General features: G+C 37.8%; 1 protein-coding gene across 6 annotated transcripts in view; it reads left to right on the top strand.

Moving 5' to 3' along the window:
• The window catches only part of GRID2 (glutamate ionotropic receptor delta type subunit 2), a 678,572-nt gene that overhangs the window by 557,537 nt on the left and 97,327 nt on the right, over positions 1-23,708 (top strand). For all 6 annotated transcript variants that reach the window (XR_003960108.4, XM_030271715.4, XM_030271714.4 and 3 more), the window contains exon 12: positions 18,959-19,097. Coding sequence is in view for 5 of the 6 variants with exons in the window: in XM_030271715.4 (XP_030127575.2) it covers positions 18,959-19,097 (139 nt within the window). In the remaining variant the exon portion in view is untranslated. The remainder of the gene's footprint in view (positions 1-18,958; positions 19,098-23,708) is intronic.

The following is a 23,708-nucleotide window of genomic DNA, read 5'->3' as shown; positions in this document are numbered from 1 at the left end:
ATTTAGCTACATTATGCGGGAACCCTGAGAATTTCAGAGCACTACACATTAGCTTGTGATTTGTTGTTTTGTTATTACAGAAAGGTGATATTTCTCTGAGTAAAAAAAAAAAGTGTTACTCATCAGTTGCTGGAGAATTATTCAACATGAACAAGTGCTATGTTCTTACCCGATCAGACAGAGAATGCTGGGATTTGGATTTTGAACTAAGTTTAAACCAGTCAGCAGTGCTAAACAATCTTACTGTGTCTGATATTCTTTCCTCCCTCTTCTGATTTATTTCACTTTCCCTATCTAATGTTTAGATTCAAGCTTCTCTTCAAGCTTCTCTGGCTTTCCTGATAGCTTTCCCAATACCATCTAGCATCTGGTGTAGCCCAGGCTGGTCCCCAGGTCTGCTTATATTCCCAAGTCCTTCACAGTGTTGCTCTTCTGGCAGAGTTTTAACCATGCATCCTGAAGACATCAGGGACTGCAGATCTTGGTTGGGCATATACTGCTTAGAATTCTGGTCTACAAGCTGAGGTTGCAAAGTGAAATAAGAAACCACAGCTTAATATAAGAGCAAAGGGGGTTTAGATAATAACACTCGACAACAAAACAGAATGAACACCTTCTTGCTTATCCATGTAGTTGTTCCTCAGTCATTGCTGGTATTACAGATTCACCTGTTTTAATTTCACAGGACATCTGCTCTGCAAAGAGCCATGGCCCAAACAGCCCCAAACTCACAGAGAGTTCTTTGTATTTTTAACCTGTATTTGGATGGAACACTATAGGTAAAGGTGTAATATTTATGTAAAACTGGCCATGTGATTTAGCATTACATTATTCTCTTTTCAGAACAATCAGATGACATCCATAAAAGCTAAAAGAATCCATGAAAACCAAGTATTAAACTCCTAGAATGGAAAAAAAAAAAAAAAAAAAGCTAAAATAATGTCACTATCCAAAAAAGAAGAAAAGATTAAGCTGAGACTTCCCATGAGAGGGGTAATTTTAAACACATAAGCATAGAGACATTGCTTTTAAAATTACCATTTTCACTGAGCAGTGATGGTCAGTGAGGAGAGCTGAAGAGATAATTTCAGGGTTTTTGTGATTTATTTTTTTAATAAATAAAACCAAAAACTTTAGAGTAGCTGATACCTATGGAAGTTTTTTGAATGTGTATGAGTGGTTTTATAAAGCTCTCTTTCTGTCCAAAATATCCCCAGTGTGTTTAGCAAATCCAGCTGTGAGAGAGCAGTTAGTCTGTTACAGAGTGAGACTCATTTGTTTTCCTCTTAGGTTAGAACTTGTGAATTAGTTTCTTTACTGCACACATTTGAGCCATTCCACACAGGTTTATTAGCCTGAGCATCTCTCCTCTACTCTCAACAGGAGTCCCTAAAAGCTTTATAGGAGACTGCCCAGCTAAGGTTCAGAGGAGGCACAACTGGTTTAATACACCTCAGTCTGAACAATTGTTACCTGAATTTTTTGCCTCATGTTTATCCAAGGAAGCCTGTGTTGCCTAGTTTCCTGAAATTTCCTAACTCATAGGTCCAGCATAGTAGCCCACAAGGGAACCCTTGGATAGATGCTCAGTTAGCTTAAAAAGAAAAGGATTTTTTGACCAATCAATGAAAATGAATGCTTAAGGAGGGCCTAGAGAGAAACCTTGAATTCAGCATGAAATTGATGATGAAGTTAGATCTAAAGAAGGGGGGCCAGGTGGCAACAGTAGCAGAATTCAATAGGGAGAAAGAAAAAAAAATAATTTATTTATTTGAGCAGATCTGCATCCACTCCCTGTGGTAAGAGGTGTCGCACATGAGGTGCAATTCAGTAAAACCTGCTGGTGGTACAAAGCATCCAAAGCTATAGACATGTATCTATAGGTTTTTCTCTCCCTCAAACAACAAGCCGAACTGTCGTGAATTAGCTCGAAGAACAAACAAAACACATTGAAAAGTATTTATACCAAAATACATTTACTTATACTCATCTATACCAAAAAACACTTAGTGCATTATGACTCAGAAGAATTCAGAAATTCAGTGCAAAAGAGTAAGAGATTCATTTATAATGCCAGCCTGTATTTCACATTCAATTTGAATATAACAAAATCTATGTTAGCTGAAGTGTTATTGTTTACTAATCCTTGTGAATACAGCCATATAAAAATAATTTTCATTGACAGGGTAACTGGCTATTGTGATGATTTTGCCTCTCTTTTCATTCATTAGCTCTTCATTTAGCAGAAAAACTGCAGCTTTTATTTGTTTTGGAATAGTAAATCTGTTGCTATTAATTCTGATTGGCAAATCTTAAGTGTAGCAGCATGGGGCATTTCAAATACTGTCACGTTCACTTAAGAAATCTTTCAGCAGCGATTTAAAGCACGACAAGGTACTCATTTCTGTTATCAAAGCATAGAGCCAAAGATGCTTTTATGCCCTGTGCTGACAGAAACAAAGCAGCTTGAACCAAACACTGCTTGTGCTTTGATAGTTCTGGATTCTTTTTTTTTGGGGCTAACAAATTATTTGTAGCATCATCTTCTCTTTCTTTCCTCTAGACAGAGGAAAAATTTGCAAGCATGCAGACTGGCTTCAGACCTGCCATGGTTCCAAAAAGATCCCTCTGCTGCGAGAATACAACTCATTCTTTAAGGAAACTCATTACCTATTATGATTGAAACGAAGAGCTCATTCCTTCTGAAATAGTTAAAAACTTGGCAGATTTCAGCAAGTAGCTTTAGTTCACTGTGTCCCTTTTTATTTTTGTTCAGTCTTGACTCTGATGTCTTTTTCAATGCTATTAAAAAGTTTTGACCTTTTTCAATTCTTGAAACACCAAAGAAAAATAATGTGCCATTGTCAAAAGGCAAAAGTCAATACAGATCAATCCAATGGTTTTTAAGGCAGATCTATAATTACTGTCATACTCAGTTACAAAATTTAAGTATTTTTAGTTGCTTCCTTAAAGGCAGACTGAAACTTAATGTGACTGCTACTTGTATCACTTAAAGTTAGGTCTTGAACTTGGCTTTCACTTTCTTACCTCTGTATTTCAGTGACCACTCTAGGCACCATTTTGAGACTGATAACATGGAGATATATTTTAAGTTTCCCTTTTTATTTGATGTTCATTCATTATTGAGATCAGCCAGAATAGTTTATGTTATTTCTTTAAGATATATGAGGATAAAGCTGCAATAAAATTAAATTAATATAAAAGTGTATAAAATGCAAAGGGAGTTTTTTATTCTGTGCTCAAGCCCTTCATTATAAAAAAAAAAAAAAAAAAAAAGAGGGCAGGCAGTGCACTGAAATGCTTTGGTTTCCTACCCAATATACCCACTGAATTTGCAATATACTCTGATTTTTGGGTGATCTTAGACATGCTGCTATGGGTTATATTAAAAGCAAATGCTTCTGACTCTGAAGTCAAAGCTCAGGCATGAGTAGTTAAGAAAATATCTGTTGTCTCTGAGTTGTCTATTCATCTAAAGATGAAGAAAACTCATCTATTCAGACTGTGGAGGATTGCAGTTGTGTTGAAGTTTAGTGTCACGGCTTCTGAATTTGCATTTTTCCTTTTGCTCATCCTAGAAAACTAAGTGGCTAAAGCTCCTCATTTTGCTTATTTTGAATATTACCTTTGACAACTGTGCAGAAATCTGGCTCTAGGGAGCCCTGCTTTGGGACAAGGGACAAGAAAGGACAAGGTCCCTTTCTGCTTCAGAGAGTCTGAATGATATATGAATAATGATATATTTTGTAGACTTTGCTAGCTTTTGTGCTACTCTATACAACCTTCTCTTTAGCCAAGATATTGTTGCTACTCCCTCAAATTTTGCCCTTATTAAAATTTGCCAGTATAGGGAACCTGCTATATGAACTCTCAGAGAAGAAATTTGGGGGTTCTAAAAACTTTACTAAAATCTTCATCAAGATCAGCTGAATCAAGTTGCTATTTCTGATTGCTTTTATACTTGCTGAGAACCTAGTTTAATCTCCTGAAGGTTTTCTATTAGCTTCCTATTAGGGGCTCTTGTTACAAAATGCTCTGGGGAGAACTCTGCTCTCACCAGTACTGGAGAAAATCAATGATTTAAGAAAGAGAAGTTCACGATCTAGAGTTACTGCCAACCCTTTCTGTATAATAAAAATTTTTGAGACAGGTAAAATGCCACATAATATTTTACCAAGGACTTGCAGAAGAATGTTTTTGGGGATTTTGTTTTGAAGGCAGCCTCTCAAATTTTGCTTCAGAATTCAGTGATGAGATAACTTAGTATAATAGATTTCAATGGAATGTTGACAAAATAATGAAGTTAGAGAAAACTGCAATAGTTTGTATTTGATATGAAAGGCACCATAAAAGACTTACTCTCTATCTTATCACACTCTGCTCATTTTGCTTTGAATTTTTATGTAAGAGAATGTATTTCTGGATTGGCCTGGCAGGATTTTAGATTATGCAGGTAAGGATGCAAGGCTCTGTTTCGTTTGGGTTTGTTTTTTTTGGTGTAATAGAAAATATATTTTAAATGGCTGAATCATTCAAGATCTAATCAGTTCTTAGTGATTGCAACAAAACAAACATTCATTATAGTTTTATAAATAGAATTTGACCATAGGGTAATGAGCGCTTGAAGTATTAGCTGCAAAAACATAATTTTCTTCAGAGATCTTAATACACTTGCTTAACCTAGAAAAGTTATGAAATGGATGCTGTTAAAGCACCACTGGTGGGCCATTTTTTTATCCCCTTATATTTGTTTAAAGTGCTGGTCACAACTGGAGGTTTTGATTGGTCATCAGTGGTGTCAGTAATGGCCAATTATGCTGATAATACCTGGTAAATGAGCAAATCTTACTGTTTGCCTTGAGTAAATTACATTTCATAGGAGCAATAAAACGGCCTCCAAGCTTTGGCACTTCAAAGTCATTATAACACTTCTCAGATGGTTAAAGCTGCTCAGAATTCTCAGTCTTCTTCCTTGTATTACCACCCAAGGTGTGATATAATCCTCCTGAAATGCACTGCCTGGAGTCTGCTGTTGCTTAATAAATTACTCCATCTTGCTTATCTCACTCTTGGCATATCCCTATCAGCAGGAAACCATTCTGCTGTAGCAACATCCTTTCTTAGTGGCATTTTCTCTTAATTAACAGTACAATAATCAAATATTTAATATTCAGAGGAAGACTCTTCTGGAAAAATTCTGTTAGAAATTAATTATATCTTCACATATGATATTTACTGATGAAACCTGATTTATTGGTGTGGGGGGGAGGTTATGTTTAGAAATAAAAAAAAGATCCAGTATAAAGTAAAAGGCTTTAGGACTGGGACCTAGTTCCTAATTTGGTTTCTGCACCTGATTTGCTGGCTGACCACAGAAATATTATTTAGTGTCTTAGATATCAGCCCTTAGTTTTAAAATGGAGATGTTACCCATCTTCCTTCATAAAAACATGTTTTATACCTTCTGATAAAAGGCAAAACTTAAATGCCAGTCTCATTAATTAACAATTTTAATTGCTCTTCAAACAAATGCCAGTCTTGACATATTCATGTAGCAGGGGGAACAGACTTGCTGAGCCTAAAATGCACAGCACTGAGCTGGGAAAATGAAAAGTCAGATACCAAATATGCTAGGAAACAAACTACATACACCAGCAGATTTATTTGTGGCATGATAGTTCCACCTTAAAGTATGATACCCCCCCGCCCCCAAATTCTCATGTCATTTGGATTAAATCTGGGCTAGTGCATCAGTAAGTGTATTTATCTTCATAAAGCCACCTCTCTGAAATGGGGCTGCAGCCCTGTGGTACCCAAGCTCCTTTTGCATGTCTCAGTGGTTTGGCCAGCCCTCTTGATAGCATCCAAAAATGAGTACATTTTGGCAATTGTGTCCCGTGTCTCAAATGTATTTGAAAACCACAAATGGTCACTGGAACTGACAGTGTGTGCTGAGAGCTGTTGTCATATATGCAGTACTCTTTTGTAAGCCTTGGATGTAGCTTTATGTCCTTTTAGAGGTTTATTTGATTGTCTTTTTTTGAAACTGTAGCTCCATGGAGTAACCATGCTCCAAGTAAAATGTTCAGTAGTGTGGGCATTTATTTGCAGAAATGTGATATCACTAGTGTGAAACCACCAGGGGATATGCTAGGATTTTCCCCTAATTTGAAGTTAAGATTCAGTCAGTTCTCAGAGGCATCTTAAATAATGCATTTCTACATCTTCTCTGCACGTGGTTCCTTGAGTAAGAGCACTGGGTACATGAGCCAGTCTGCTTAGAGATTTTGTGTCTGATATACCCTCTGTGAGGAGATGGAGAATGAATGGCAGTGTGAAAGCCCAAAAACTACCTTAAAACTGCCTAAGGCTAGCTCTGATTGACTGTGAGGAGGTAATGTCTGCCTAGCTGTAGTGTAAACCCTGATCAAGACCAAGTGAGGCAAAAGGAAAATAGAATTGGATGTCATGACATCTGTCCATCATTCTTTTTTCTTTCAAAAACATCCTAAGGTGAATATTTTACTCAGAACCGTGTCTTTAGTTGTTGTAATTCCTAATATGACTACATGCTGTAATTAGGTAAAGAATGAATAAATTAGATTCAGATTAGGTAAACAATTTTGACTTTTCAGGGTTCACCTTCATATAATATACATTTAATTGAGGAAACAAGGAGAAATCATTTAGGAACTGAGTGTTCCTTGTATGGAGGAACCCGCATTTTCATCTTCAAAGATGTTTAGAAGCTGAAGAGGCAAGTCTTACTTGTCCTGCTATTTGATATTCCTGCTCAGGAGTTTACAGATAAATTGGCAACTTCAGCTGTTTAAGGCAGGGAGGAAGTAAGAAATGAGTTTTAGCTTTATTAAAAATACTCCCCCTCTGCTTGGGATGCCAGCAGTCTCATCTGCAAACTGATCAGCCTTTTTCAGCTGAGGACATCCAAGGCACCAGACAAACATGGGTTTTAGAGGGAACCCACAGTAGTTTTCTGTTGCTTTTCTGCCCTGTGAGGAGTCCCTCCTCTGCAACAGCTGTGCCATTCCGCATCCACCCATGCAGAGCCACTTCACAACATCAACTGGTGGGTAGGTGCCAGGGAAATTGCCTGAAAACTGTAAAGACAGGAGTAGCAGAGGTTTTCAAGCTGCTGGCAGAAAGTCTCCCTTCTTCAGAAGCTGAGGGTTTTTTTTTTCTTCGACCTCTTGTAATATTGAAGTGTTTATAAGAGGAGACCAAAATTAATATATAAAGGAAACAAAAAATGCTATCAAATTATTTTTTAAACTAACCTTTTCCTTTCCCTGATTGTTGAGGTGAAGGAGGAGTCTCAGCATATATAGTAGAATGAGGGCTGTCAGAGGGCTTTGTTTGTATTTTTTTTTTAATCTAGTCAGCTTCCCAGCATGCAAATTAAGGGGATTACCTTCATTATAGCAGCATTCTGTTGTAGGAATCACCTGCTGCTTAATTTTTATCCTTCCACTGGCAGTAGAGGAGGGAGAGATCTTAAAGTAGAACTTCACCTCTTCAGTGTTTTTGAAATTAGTGTGTTGGGGCTGGGTTAAAAATACCATTACCTCACCTATCAGGCAAAAGGGAGATGAAGGAACATGGGTGGTTTTGACTGAAGTCTTGTCTTGCCCCACACTAGGACAGAGTAAATGTAGACATGAAGGGGAAAGAAACTAATCTGCAAACAGGCTGTGAAGGAGCAGTGATAATAAATCTGTTGAGTGGGGTGTTCGTTGTTAATGCCCAGATATACTTGCTAATAGAACATTTCTAGCCATAAGCATGTACCTCATTCTTACAATGGCTTCTTTTATTTCTATATCCCCGAAGAGGAAAATCCTCACTATCCTGTAAAGTCACCTTTGAAGTCCCTTTTCACTTCTGAAAAACGTGAATTGTGATCTTAAGCAGGGTGATAGCTGATTTGCCGTGAAAACCAGGTTATTCCTCTTTCAAACATAAGCATTCATATTAGTGATTTTCATCAATAAATGTCATTATAGCATTTTTCTCTGTGAAACTTAAAAGAATGAGGATTTCATTCTGTCCTCTGTTCACTGTCATAATACTACATTAGGTCATCTGAGTTTTAGAGATCACTTTGATAACAACATTGCAGGATGTATCTGAAGTGGAATTTTAGTCTAAATTTTAAAACTTGTTATTTAGGAACATAATTAGAGCTCCTGCCCTGGTGATGATTGAATTCTATAAGGTTAGGAGTTCATTGCAGAGAGGCATTCTGAAATTTAAAGGATAACTAGAATTAGTGACAGCAAAACTGAACTAAGGTATCCGAGATGCCTGTGATTCACTTGCCTCTGAAGTAGTCAGGGGCCACTCTGTACTGATGGATGCTTGGAAAACTTGGGAAGAACAGATTTATACAACAGATCATAATTCTTTAAAAATTCAAGCAAAACCATATTTTGTAGTGTGTAATCCTTTTTTACATTCCCTTCACCCCCTAAATCTTGAGTCACAGAATCATGTAGAGGTAAAAGGATTATGGGGAAAACTACTTGTCAAAAGATGTGAGGGCTGTACTGGAATGTTTGTCCTTATGGTCACACCACATTGTTTTGTGCTTTGCTTCATTCACAGTTGCTCAGTTTCAGCCAAAGGGGACTCTCTCCCTCATATTCATAATGCCCCGTCTGACAGGCTCTTTGCTGAAGCCACACTTTAATACCTCATTAATGACATTGTTCAGCTTAATGTTAATTTTACATACAGATGGTCTGTTTTCAGTCCATTGTGCACAGTTCTTGCTGCTGTCCCTGAAGGTGCTGCATACAACCCTGTCAGCAGTGTGCAGGAAGACCACAGTAAGGAAACTGTATGTGACAGTAACACACACATCATCTCCTCAGCCACTTATGAATATGTACCAGAGATGATAATTGTGGCTGATTGCTTGAGGCTTCACAGTGTCTGAATCCAGCCATTAGTTACTGAGAGATTTTGTCTCAGCATCTCTTGAATTCTGATCTAAACATTGCCAATGTGCAAGGTTATTTGTTAAGATCCAGTGCCAATATCCTCTAAAATAATAGCAAGCATATATCACTTTGATGCCTTCCCAGTGGCTGCAAATAGTGCCTTTACACAGGCATGCAATCAAGTGCCATCTTAAAAGCTCAAATCTCATCACAGGGCTCCTGAAGAGCATCCCCAGAGGCTCCTTGTGTTTCTTAAAAATGCCCATTGAGCTCTAATCTGTGTTCTTCTCTGTGTGTGTATATTAATAATTATATTTTGTAGAATTATTGACCTATGTTTTGAAAGTGGCAACAAAGAATTATCTGATCAGAGTTTTTTCTTCTTTTTGGTTTTTTTTTTGGTTTTTTTTTTGTTTTGTTTTGTTTTGTTTTGCTTTGCAAGGAGCTGTTGGTAAAATTGCTAGGCTTATTGCACAGTTATTTATGATTATGTAATTGAATGGTCCTATATTCGGGAACCCCAAAATTAAATTTGAAACCCTGCTAAGTCTTCTAATAAACCAATGCATTTCAACAGCATTTATAGACTATATTTTGGGCAACTGATTCATGAGAGGTGGACAGCAAGCCTCAGTTCCAATGTGGTCACAGTTACAGGTGTCAAAAGATACACTTTCAAATATCAAGACTTGTAGTATAAGACTAGTATTAATTAATCTAAGGGCTCCCAGTAACTTCAGCAAATATTAGTGGATGCCTCCATTTTCATTTCAGTTGCAGTCATTGCTCCTCTTTTGTAATGGCAGCAGAGGAGAAAAACAAAATATACCTTGTGATATATTTTCCAGAACTTTTAGAAGCACTGTAAAGGCTGCTCATGTCCTCTCTCTCTCTGATAATGTTACACAAGTCAATACAATGTATTGGCACTATATTAATGCAAACTAATGTTTGTAATTTTTTCTTTTATCTCTTGTGAACTTTGATTTGCAGTGAAAATATATTTTGCTAATTCTACAGAAAAACAGAAAGTGACCAGTGCAAGATTTTTAATATCTGAAATAAGTCATTAAGCTTGTGGGTCTAGGCCGAAAACCCAGGAATTGATTCCTACAAGTCTTGAAGAGTGATCCTGTAAATACTACATAATAGGAATGAAAATCTGATTAATGTGTGTAATTAAAGCATCACAGACACCAAGAGAAGCTCGAGCACAGCCATTTGCTAAATGGTGATACAATGGTTTCCCTTCCCAACTTTTGCGTTATTGCCACCATTTCAGCAAGATGGGTGGAAAGAAACAATTTATTGTTGTGAAGGGAATTATAAATATAATAACTAATATGTTATGCTAACATCACTTTAATCAGGTAATTATTAAAGGACTGTTTGGCCTTTAAGGACATTGATTTAATGGAAATTAATTTAATGATTGAACACTGTTTGTGTAACATTATCATTGCTAGTGATGCAGAAAATTGGAATCTCAGCTCAGCTGAAAAGAGTTTAGACTTTTTATTATCACATTGGATAATATTCTATTCGAATGTAGTTATTAGACCCTTTTTATACTTTCAGTATATATTTAAATGTTTGGGGTTTATCTAAAAATTTATGAATAGAAAAAGTAAGTTAAAAATTTTGTCATTGTACTGCTCTCCTTTTTGATAGAGGCTTGAATTTCTGTTTAAAATAGCCTTTTAGAAAGTCCATTCAATTTTGGGTTTGACTTGCTATTGCTTCTCCCATAAAACAAATTTTCTCTGTTTTCATTCTCTGCTTTCTTCTCTGCAATCCTGATGATATTTTTTAGGAGGAATAGAGTTTGGTTTATGGAAAAGTTTTGTAACTTTAAAGACACAGTAGCTTTTAAAAGTAGCAGCAGAGCACAGTTCTCTCTAGGTTATTCTGAGGCTGAATCCTGCACTGTCTAGTCACAGCTTAGTGGAAATGGTGAGCTTTATAAAAAGAGTGTGATCGGTATCTGAAGGTTTAGACAGCCTTAAAGCTGACCTTTATTGTTACAGCTCCCACTTAGCTAAAGGTATGTTGTCTCTGGATGCCCTCCTTGGTTTGCCCTTAGGGGCACTATTGTCACAAATTATTTTTCATCTTCCTAGTGCCTCTAACTACTGTTGTGTATAAATTATACCCAGGGAGAAAAGGGGAGCATGTAGTGAAGTGGTGCATCTGACAGGCTGCTGCAAATAGATTAATTTTCAAACAAAATTGTACTCAAGGGTGTCTGACAGTTCCTGCAGTATCTTGGCAGAATTTTCCAAGGGAGCCTGGTGGCCAAACGATTAGCCCTCTGTTACTTAGAATGAGGCTTTTACAGTAGACACAGCAAGTTAGGCAGGCAGGTATTTGAAGACTGATGGAAAAGTAATTTGGTAATAGACATAGCAGGGACTTAAACTTACAAACACAGTAGGTTGCTAGTCCAGTATTGAGCAATGCTGTAGTAGCCTGAAATGCTTTGCACTGGGTAGCACTGACCTTTTCCTTGATGCTGGAGGAATTTCTAGCTTCGGAGAGGATATTTTCAAGGAATATGACTGAAGAACCTGTATTTTAAGCAAAATAGTTTATGAGCAGGCATTTCACATTTTGGATACTCCTATTTGTCCATAAGGTCATATGTCAAGGCCCTCTGACCAGATTTAGAGATGGGTTTTCTGTGCTGTAACTTGATGAGGGCTTTTGTGGCACTGCCACTGGTCCTTGATTAGTCCCAGCATTTGAAATCTCAGCATGGGTAATCTTTTCCTATTAATGAGAAAACAGAGCTGAGCAATGAGCCTTAGTGTGTGAGTCAAGTGCCAAAGGCACATCCAAACAGCTACACAGCAGTAGCAAATGGAGGATTTTCAGAGGGAGTTTTCAAGAGGTGAGGTGTGGCTTGGAGGTGATTGCTGGCCAGCAGAAACAGAGGGTGACAAGGTAGCATGGTAATCTCTCTTTCAGATTGGAACTGGCTGGTGCCTGGCCTTGTCGGCAGGAGTTTGGGGAAAGCCTACATCTGCCTCCACAAGGTTGTGCATACACTCTCAGGTTAGCTGGCTTCCAGAGCTGCTGATAAGGATCTTTACATGTATAAGATGCAGCTTCTGAAACTCCTTCACAGATTTCAGATAACTAGGAGTGATTTGAAATAAGCCTGAAGGAGAGGAATGATGGTTTCAGATTTTCTCCCTGTCACATAAAGGGGAGAAATAAATGAGGGGAGCTTTCTTTTGTGCATCATTGCTTCCCTTCTGGGAGTGCAATGAGGACAGTGCTTCCCACCCAGCTGAATGAAAACAATCTTCCAGGCAGAAACGTAATGGGATTAGTCAGGGGATCATTACACTAACAACAACAAATGGTAAGAGTCAGTGATTGTTTAGTTCAGAAATAAGACATTAAGGGGCAAAAAATTAATCAGCGCACCAAAGGACAAAGTGAACTCATTCTTTAATTGCCTACAGAGCAGCAGGAGAAATCTGAATAATAAACAAGAACAGTTAGACTCAGAAATACAGAGCTGATCTTCATGGCGTTTCTGAAATCTGGTAGGAACACTTGGAAATATTGAAAGCCAGATGGACAAGGTGGGTAAAAGGGGAAGAAGGTGTCTCTATGTCAGAATGGATTAGGTATTTCAGAGGTTGAAAATTTGGAAAGAGCTGATCTTGATCTTTTTTCTGTGGCTGTCTGCTAATGGCTGGGGCACAAAATGAGATGGGAGACAGTTTCTGCTGCAGGCCACCAAATCACACTGGAGTGGAGCTCCTGTAGAGCATCTCTATGATACATAAGGGAAAATGTGATGTAAGAGGGACAGTCAGGCTGAGTGTTGTGTGTTTCAAGCCTCCAGCTGGCCATGCTAAAGTATCTGGAATACACAGGTAGAGCATATTGAAAGGAAAAGGAACACAAAGTGTTCAATGCTACACACTTCGGAAAAAAAATGACCTGGGGAGAAAATGTACCCAGAGGTGAGGCAGAGCTGAGAACAACAGGAAGGAGGGAGCCGAAAACTTTATTAGGAAATAGAGAAACCTTAATGTTATTGGTGCATTAGGTGAAGGTAATACTATTCAAAATCATTATGCCAGAAAGGCAAAAAATATTTCTCTTCTGTGCTTGTGAAAAAAAAGCTAATTAAATACTTTCTGTGTAGTGAAATTTAAATGGTAGCTACTACCATAATACAGTTTCAAATCAGCAAATTCAAACAAATTTCACCCAAGCAGTTATGAGAGTTTGCTGTGTAGCTTCCAAGATTTCTGTTTGCTGACTTGAGTCTTAGAACATTGGGCAGGTCTTAGAAAGATGACCAAAAGAACTTATTGTAAACCTAAAGGCCAAACTGAACCTTCAATACAAGTTTTTCTTCCATCTTAATATCTGGATGTAACAAGATCAAAGATTTAACAAATATAAACAGACATTTAACAATTTCAAAAGATATAACCATTAAAAAAGTCTACACATGACTTTTACTAGTTTATTATAAAAAAAGAAAGCTTTATCTTTGGGATCTGATGGAAACTTTTATAATTGCTTTGGTAAATAAAAAGAAAGTTGGATCCCTTCCAATCCTACTATTTCCAATGAACTCAAAGAACAGTTCCTAATATATTTGGAGTATTTTCACAGCATAGTAATAGATGCACTGCTCTCTCATTGAGTAAAGACCTGAAGAAATGTTTCATGTGTGAAGCAAAATATTTGAATTCTCTTTTTATATATAATTTTTTTGTTTTTAAATCACTACATTTTAATACAAACCAAATGCTACTGGAGGAACAGGTGGTGTGGTAAGTAAAAACTATAGCTGGCTCTCAAACTTCTCCACACCTTGTAAGGTCTGGCTGCCAGCCCTGCCTCATGATCAGTTCCTTCTCCTCTCTCAAACCCCTGCAATCTGCCAATGTGTGCAAGGACAGAAGGTTCAGCCACTGATTTACAAGCTTATTTGGAAGGCATAACCAATCGAAGGAGTTGCATTCTCCTGTGGAATAATTCGTCGTGCTTGCTGTGGTCAGTGGGTGTTAACTTCAGCACAAAATGGAATATTACAAGCTCAGGTTATGGCATGCCAGCTTAAATGTTATGGATGAATACAAGTTCAAAGAAGAATGGAAAAGGATAGATGAAATAAATGAAAATAAGGGAAGAGAAATTCATGATGAGAAATTTCCCGACAACTTCCAAGCTGCATTTACTTCACAGCTGGTAGAAATAGGTATAGGCTTCATTGACTGTAAAATATTTTTTGTCCTATACTGAATTGAACATTTCCAATTGAAAGTAGGTGAGATTTTATGTTATCAGGAAAGTTTTTAGCAGAACAATAGCAATACCTAATGCTCTGAAAGATTCTGCCTTTGAAGAGTTCTGCTTTGCAGTTTTGCAAAGATCACAGAGCTCAGTCAAACTTTAGGTTTTGTTTCTTGTGGCAATAAAAAGCGGAAATATAAAATACCTTTTCCTCTTTGTTAACACAAACTACTTCCCTTACAAGCACTATTAATGTCTCTTTCACAAAGAAAACAGAAAACATTGATCTAAACTGTTTGCAACAGGCATCTCTGTTTCTCTAATCTGCACCTTTTTATTTATGGAAATTGCAGATGCACAGCATAATTGATGTGACTGTTCAAACAGGCTAAAGGCTAAATTGCAGCCAGCTCCCAAGTCCTTTGTGCTTTTTTACCAAAGGCCAATAATTCATTGAATGTGGACAGAATTTTTGTAGGAAAAAACAGAATCAAAATCTGTCCCCAGATAACCCACCCTATTATCTCTTCACCTTTTTTTTCCAAGCACAGTTGAGATTCTTGGTTTTAATTTTGATAACATTACAGTTCCTCAACAAAGCAGTCACAATTAACATATTTTTCATGGTTCTTTAAATTATCTGGAAAACTCCTTACACAGAAGCTCAGCTCACTGCAGTTTTTCTTCAGGCAAACAATTGACAAATACTGAGAACAAGATGTCTGGAAAAAGTGCCTATGTATTTTGAATTCTTCAAATTTAATCCAGAATTATAAAATATCAAGATTTTACCAGGCTGTGGTCCTGAATTTCCCTATTTTGCCCATTTGTCCTGTGTTTTCATTCCTCCTTCTTGCCTGTACTCCTCTCTTGTGATTTTTGACATGAAAAAAACTTTTAAACTGTATATTAATGAGGGAAAATAATTTTTTTAAGTAAAAATGTGTATGGTAATTATATAGTTCAACATTTTGTCTTCTAAGTTGAGTTTTACCCTAGTATTTAAGTTTGTCATAATTATGCATTCTATTGTTTGCATTATCAAGACAATGCATTATTTTTCCTGACTTTTGTTTAGCTTGAAGCACTTGGAAAGAAACGGGAATAAACAGAAATTTATGAGATAAGTTACTGCCTAAGCATGTCATCCGAAGTAAGCCAGCATTAAAATGGTCTAGGATTGATGAAGGAGAGCTGCATTAGATGAGAGTGGGAAGACTAAAAGTAATTTTTTTCACTGTGACTTCTACAGTAATTCAACTTTTTAAGAAAACTCCCAATAAGATAGATTTTTTTAGTTCCGTTTACTCTGGAAAATATCTTTCCCTTCCTGCACATGCAATCTGAAAATTTTAAAGGCAGATCTGATTTTTCCAAGTGATTTTAGCACCCATCACAGATCAGATTAATTATATTGGGAGATGCAGCCACAATGTAGGTGATGTACAGGTAGTGGAATTTTGTGCTGCCTTATCCTCTACTGCAGGTGTATTGGAAAGACCACAATAAATGATAATATAGCCTGTGTAGTCCTTTGAGATCTGTCTCTTAATGTGACAAAGCAACTCCTGGACTGCTGTCTTCTATGATTTCCATTTGTTTCATGAGTGGGGCTTTTAGGCACTGCTTATCATGCCCCAAGAGCAGTGTTTTTTCTGTAACCACAACCAGTGTGCTGACCTCCACTGGTGAATTCTGCTATAGGAACAAGGTGGTGTAGAACTCTGGTCATCAACTTGTGTCTGCATTGCACAGGTGGCCCCCTTTGCCATTAGGGGTTACTCAGCTTTGCCGGTATGATATGAAAGACAGCAGCAGGCAAAGATTTGTTCCATGATTTTGGCTCCCTCCTGCTCTGTGCTGTGTGTCCTGTAAGCAGCCTCTTGTAACTAGAACATGGTGTGATACATGAAGATGTCAACACACCTGAAACTCATCTTAGATCTTGGAAAGCAGAGCTCAGGGAGGTTTGCATGCCTGTCCCTCCTACACACTAGTTTAAAGTCGAGTTTAGTATGTTTTAGGTCTGACGCTCTCTGTCGTGGTAATGTAAATGGAAAAGCAGTGATTGTTGCTCTCCTGAGTCACCTGGCACTCTTCTGCACTGAGAAAATGTGGATTGGGACCAAAAGAAAACTTCACAAAGTTTTATCCCCAGAAACAAAACTGAGGAGAATGAAGAGGTTTCTTAAGGTGAACTGCCATGGTGCAGGAAGTGTTTTAGCAGAGATACAATGGAACGAGACTGTATCACATTAAGTCTCCTAACAGATGCCAAAGAAATGATACCATGGCGGTAAAAGATCTCCTTTGATTTTTCTTTTCTTCTTTTTCTGGGAAAGGTGGAGTACCCTGCCTGTATTGCTTCAAAAAATTCATGCACTTAGGCAGTTTGGTGTCAGCCCTGCTTTAGAAATGATGGTTTAAGAAGCTTCAGTGCACAAATTGTTAGAGGAGTGAGGAATTATTTTGATATGTGTTTATTGTACATCAGTATAAGCATTGTCCTCAAGCTTCATTTATTGACTTCTGGTAAACAAGGAGCAACTGTGAATTAGGAACAAGGCTTCACAAACACCTGGATGAAATAAAAGCTCTTGGGCTAACCAGCATTCATGTGTTTTAATGTCTATTTTTAACATGGGAGGGAAAAGGAAAAAGTAACCGTGAATAGTGGGAACAACCTTACCTGAAGTATGAGAGAGCTGTATGGACAGTAAGGAATGCTGTGGCTGAGGGATCTATAGTGGCTTTCATGTTCACTTGATGCACAGCATCCTCACTTGAACCAGAAGGCAAGTGTGTGAGTTTCAATGGTCCTCTCTCTTCTGACATTTAATTTCAATTCAAAAATGTGAGAATTTCAGAGTTTTAATCATTAAGCTGAAAAATGAATATGCAAGGATATCCAAAATATCACTGGCTTCTTCTCAATCACACTAGCAATTTCAATTAAGTGTGAGGATTATCTGCAGGGATTGGCACCTGAAAGTTAAAAGGACAAACAGTCTTTTCTGATAAATTAATATAATCGCTCTTTTCATTTTATTAAAAAATCATTTTTTAATTAAGTATTTAAAAGACATTGCAAAATACATTGTAAAGTAGAAATACTCTATTAAAAATAATTTTAAATTCATGCAGCAGATAAACCCAAATCTTCAGATGTTGAAGTTACTGTTCATTTTTGATAATCCTTAGACTGAAACAATATTTCCCAATCTGATCAGTAGATTCTTATTTCAGACGATTACATGGCATCTTGGAAATAAAACAAAACTTGTTTCCAGCTCTTTATGTGGAAGAAATTTTATCTGTCAGTTCTGAAATTCTCAAAAGGCAAAGGATTTGAGTGTTTATATACCAAAAGTATAAATGAATGGAGTCAATTATTATTTCACATAGGGTGCAATTCCACATCACTGATGCAGGAAAGAAGTTTCATATTTGTATGGCAATGTAGAGTTCCCAGTGTTTTGTATAGGTAAGAAAAATTCTGAATAAAGCAGTAAGAGCATCCTTAATAGACAACACTGAAAAAACATCCAGTTTCTGTACATAAGTGAAAATTATTTGTTCTTGGAATACAAATTGTAATTTGTATTCCCTTAAACCTACTTGCTTTGGAAATATTAAGGAGTTTTTACGTAAGTACAAAACAAACTATCTACAGATGATTGAATTGGTAACAAATTGCTTTTGCAAATCCCAGGCATTGTACCATCATAAGATTTTGCCTAGCAGATACCTACCTCAGAAAACCATATCAGCTTCTCCAATTGCTGAGTGTAGAGGGAGAGGAAAAGGGTGAACATCTTGAGCAGTAGACTGTGGGTGTTTGCTGCGTTCACCTATCTCCCCTTAGTTACTTGGAGCTGTGACAAAACATAGAGACAAAAGGGAGATTTAAAAAAATTAACATTTTCCTTCATCTAAAAATCTGAGATTTATATATTTTTAAAACAGAAAGAGCCCTTGCAAATACTCCAAACTAATGTGTTTTGGGGCAGCTATTTGAATAAAAACTGCAGCTTTTCATGGCTTGCATTACTCGGCTCTCATCACACAATCGATAGTTTGCAGCTCATCCTGGGAGGCTTAATTGCTGCTCGTGTTCTGTTTACATGGCAGCTGGATTTTAAAGGAAAGCAACCAGAGGAATAGAAAACAATGCTTGCTTTCTTCTTCAATACGTGTGATATTTTTTTCCTGCATGTCCAAGTTCACTTGCAGCAAGTTCTACAAATACATATGGTTATCATGAGCATCTGCCTGCCTACAGAACTGAGAAAAGTAATTGTGGTTTGATGGGATTTTTTGACTTTACGTTCCCCAGAATGAAAGAAAAACTTAATTAAGGTTTGTAGATAAAATCTCTAAGGAAAGAACATTGTGAGATTTTCCTTTGGCTGCTTTTGTTCTGAGATGTAGAAGTCTATTTCCATTACTGGACAAGACTGGCAGATGAACTGCAATTAAATGCACAATAGCAAAAGAGATTAAACACAGGAATGGTAGCTGACAGTGTGGGCTTCCTTCAGTGCTTTTTGTTGCGTAGAAAGTGCAGCTCCAAATCCTGCTCAGTTCACTGAAGCACCAGGCTTTAATGAACTGCTTTAAGCTGTTAACCTGTGAGTCTAGTTATCCTGAGCGATGCACAAGCATTCCTCTGCCAAATGAAAATTTTTGCTTTTCCTTCTTCCCCACAGGAGGAGAGGTTCCATACACAACCCTGGCAACCCGACTGATGATGGGAGCCTGGTGGCTTTTTGCTTTGATTGTCATCTCCTCCTACACGGCCAACCTAGCAGCTTTCCTCACCATCACACGCATTGAGAACTCTATCCAGTAAGTTGATAAAGAATTATTCAAGGGAAAGGAGGGTGAGCATAAATATACGTGTAGAGGGGTATAAATGTTCTACTTAAATGTGAGAACAGAAAAAAATGTTTATCCTCCTGAAAAGCAGTTGGATAGTTAGAAAACTAACAATACACTGTGGACTGTCAGTCTCCCTGGAGACACTTTGTTTTTAGGATTGGAGCTGTTGGCCTCTAGCAGATGCTTTTCGCTGTGGCAGACATACATATGGATGTTTGCACACATACATATTTTGAAAGAAGCTATTGGGTTTGAGATGACCACACAGTATCAGTGTTTGAAATAGGAAAGTCTAAATTGCTGCTGCTACTTTCCATTCAGATGTATTCCCCAATGCTTGTGTTCTGACTCTGGTCAGGAAGACCCCAATGCTTTAGTGTATGGGGAACTCAGAGCTGACTTGGCCTATTCTTGCCAAAGCAAAATGTGTCAACAGCAACAAACAGTAATAAACTCACTGGTTTAGGAGCTCATCTTTGCTCCTTGTGCTCCTGGGAGCTCTCTTACTACGTAAGCAGATCATGTCATTCTCCTTTCCCCTTTCTATTTGTTCTTCTGCTTCATGCCTCCCAAAAATGAATGTCCTGGTCCTCTCCTGTCCCTTTTATGGTGAACTCTTTCTGTCACACCTTCCAGTCCTTTTCTGAAGATCATGTCATCTTTCCATTCCTCGGGAACCTTTCTGGGTCCCCTACTCTCTCTCTCTGCCCTTTTGAACTCCAGTATCCTGTCCTTCACCTAGCTTCATACTGAGCTATCCTCATTCTCATTGCTCCAGTGATAACCTTTGCCTTCAACCGCTCACTCCTGGGTCAAAGCAGAGACTAGAAAATACAGCGAAGCATTAGGTAGCCAAGCACTGTGAGGGACAGCTGGCCATTTTTTCATAGCAGTTTAATCTTGAGCCTACAAGTCTGTGAAAGTATGTGAGTGACCAAATTACCCTTTCCTATATACCCTCTTTGCAAAAATATCAGAGTGACTTTAAAGAAGAGATGCACATTTCACTGTATTCCTTCCTTCAGAAAGTCCTTGACCTTCAAGTCAGGCTCAATGCTGATCTTAGGGAAAGTTTTGTTTTTCCACCCAGTCATTGACCCAAGTCCCTGCTTTGTGTGTATCATCACCTAAGGTCCTTCTGCCTCTAGTTCAGCTACTTTCAAAATCTCTCTGAAATTCCTCTTGAGACAGTGAGCCATTGTCACAGACTGAGCAGGGGGAGCCTTGGCCTCCTGTGAATTCACAGGTCAGGATCAAGCATCGCTGCGTGCCAGCAGTGACTGTGCTCACACAAAGGTGCTTCTCCTCTAGCTGAGGATTTTCTGTGTGCTTAAACCAATCCAGGCTCTCACATAGGCTGCAATAGCAGACAAGTTTCATTTGCAGTTGAAGCCCAAGCTGGACCCAAGAGCGGAAGCAGAATTTAACTTTGAGGGCACGGTTATGTCCTGACTCTTGGGAGATGGAAGTGGAGAGAGAAGTTGGTGCTCCATGGATCAAATTGCCTAGGCTTTGCAAGTCCTTACATTCCAAATAGGAATTTTTCTCTGGCTGTTATCCTTCCTTTCTGAGGTAACAGCTTCACCACTTTAATCTATTAGGGGGCTCCATACTTTGAGAGATATATAAAATAGACTAAAATAATGAGCAAATGAGAAAATTACTCCCCTGACACAGTTGTATTACAAGTTAAATCAAGTTACCTTTTTTTTTTTTTGTGTTCTGAATAACAAATTTTGAGATGATGCAATGCTACCAGGGTATTGTGACACAACCCAACCATTTGATTCTGTAGTCTCAATTATAATCCCTTCAAAATTTGGATGGGAGTAAAATGATATTCTGCATCAATGTTTTTCACCATTGATCTTGATGTTTTGAGGGAAGTTGATGTATTTATTTTTTTAAGTTTTAAACAATTTAAATTTGACTAAGGACTGTGAAGAAACAACATGGGAATTTATATATGCAAAATAAATAATAATGATATATTCACTCATTCTGTTTGTCCTTACAAGAATGAAACATGCTTCTGCATTCTGCTTTGAAATAATAAGTTTTGAAGTAGAAAAATGTTCAAATTACTGTGACAAATGTCTCTTTTCTTATGATGTGTAAAAAAGAATAAAGTATACCCAAACTATAGTTTAATACATCTTCAGCTTTTTCTTGCAGTTTATTATGATGTCACTAGAAAAGCCTCAGTGGAATTTTGAGGTTATTATGTACGGTTGGGACTACCTTGGTCTTTGTGCTGTATTATTTATGGGCAGAGTCACTGAAAATGTTTTATTCAGTAGAAAATGTTGCAGCTGGAAAGCTCCTGAAATGAAAGAACAGACATCTTTCAACAGCACTTCCAGCTCAAAAATAGAGTAATTAGATGTGTTTAGTATTCATTAGGGAATGAAGTTATCCTAACTATGGTGTGAGTATAAAACTTCAGTTTACAAAACTGCCAAAATTGGAACTTAAACCAGCACGTAAGAGCAAGGAGATTTGTTTATCATGCTGAATTACTGCAAAGTGGAAAACATGAAAAAGCAATAAAGAAAAAAAGCTGATGCTCCTTTTTTCCTTTTTTATTTTTCTTTTTCTTTTTTTTTTTAACAGTACAAATTGTACCTTGGGGAGCCTTCAAAGCCAGAATGGAAATGAGTATAAGCATTGAAAAAAATAATCCAGATTCTGCTAGTAGTGCTTGTTAGCTTTAGACTAGCCAGAAAAAAAGGAAATAAATTGAAGTCAGTGGGTTTCCACAGATATAAAAAGTAGTTTATAATTTTTCATTTCAGCTTTCCAGCTAGCATCAGATATTATGGTGTGTTGTCGTAGGTATGGTTCTCCTGATATCTTTTACAAAAGATAGGAGGATTCAAGCAGCCTACAGTACATTTCATTTCCATGAAACATTTGGTAGTTACTGCATTTCAGCTTTTGGATTTGAAGCTAGTCCGTGTTCAGAGCTCTTGCAGCTTCCCCTGCTCAGCTGGAGTGAAGGCTGGGCCATTCTTCCCAGTCAGTGTCTCATGGTATCCAGAGCTCTATTTTGAGTAGCAAAGCATGCAAAATTTTATCAGCCCATCCACTAAGGAGGACCCTTAAAGAAATAAGTGTTCCCTTTCCCTATAGAGTTTCAAAGTAGGTCTTTGCTGTATAACCTCACTTGATGCCATTTGTGCTCTGCCTCAACATTCAGTTTGAATCAAATTTTTGCAGTTTTTAAATTAATTCAGAGAAAGTAGAAGAAAAATAATGAGTGTTAAATCTGCTTTTCCAGAGAAATGGTTACTCTTAGTACCTTTGGGAGCTCAGCTTTTCACCTTCTGCCAACATGCAATATCAAGAGCAGAGGCATTCAAGTTCTAAAGTAGTTCCTGGATGCATCTTTTGTTCCCACTTTGACCCACATTGCAGATGACATTTAAATCAAGACAGTCAGCATTTCAAATGCCAAAACACTGTGGCAGCAAAGCATAATTTCTATGCATTTTTAATCTTTAGATCCCTTTCGCAAAAGCAACCTAAATTAATTGTAATTAGGAGTAGCTTTTCTTGGTAAATGCCAAATAAATTTGGAGGTCCTGAGCTATTTCTAGGACATGCTTATGTTCTGAATTTCATCGCTGAGCCAGTGTTGACATTATTATGTTTTATGATTCCTTTAGGACCAAGTTAGTGTCCATTGGCAGAGATTGATTTTATTCAAGTTACTGCACTGTTTTTCTGGATTAGGAGAGAGTGTCGCCACCTCAAGCACTCTGACATTTTACAGGAAGGTTGTGGGAGTGGGGTGAACAGAGAAGTCAAAGGATTTGCCACATGAAAGCCTGGTGTTAGGTGGTTTCAAGTTTAATTCACGTCTAAAATGTGGAAGCGTGAGAGTTTAGATGGTACATGTTGTGGGGGAAAGTGTACATCTTTTGTCTTCTGTAAAATCAGAGGTTCACATTATGTTCTCCATTTGATAACAAGTGTGTCTTGTTTGATAGGTGAGACCTCTGCCTCCAAAAATGGAGACATGGTGGGAAAGCAAGTCTTTCTTTCTCAGCCATTCTTTTCACAACATTTTGCTAAACCATGATTTGCTTGAAGATCCCTTAAGGCTTTATACAGCTCAGTGCAACTGTCTTCAGGATTTCTGCAAGGGGGTTGCACAGAATGCAGTAATTAGATGTTGCCCAATGCATGCCCATTAATATTTTCTTTAACATGGTTCAGCCTGCAAACAATATTACAGGTTTCTGCACAGCTCACCCTGTGAGCAGCCAGACCCCTTGGCTTAATGTGCCCTGTTCCCTAACCCTAAATCTGCTTGTGAATTATTCCTCACTGTCCTAGGGAAAAAAACCCCAACCAACCAGAGAAATGAACAAAATACCCCGCAAGAGTACTGGAAAGCTTTATCTGAACCAGTCATAGATAAAGACTTCAGTGTAGGCCATGACTTTGGTTGCTTTTTGCTGAAAATTTAGTGACTAGTTCTTAGAGACAGCTCTATGCAGCACTCAAGTCTAGCACAGCTAGCCTGAATTGATCTATAACCCAGGTTTACAAAGATGTGTTGGTGCCCAAGTC

The sequence above is a fragment of the Taeniopygia guttata genome, chromosome 4 (genome assembly GCF_048771995.1).
Source record: "Taeniopygia guttata chromosome 4, bTaeGut7.mat, whole genome shotgun sequence".
NCBI lineage: Eukaryota > Metazoa > Chordata > Aves > Passeriformes > Estrildidae > Taeniopygia > Taeniopygia guttata.
This window is presented reverse-complemented; position numbering and strand designations above follow the sequence as displayed.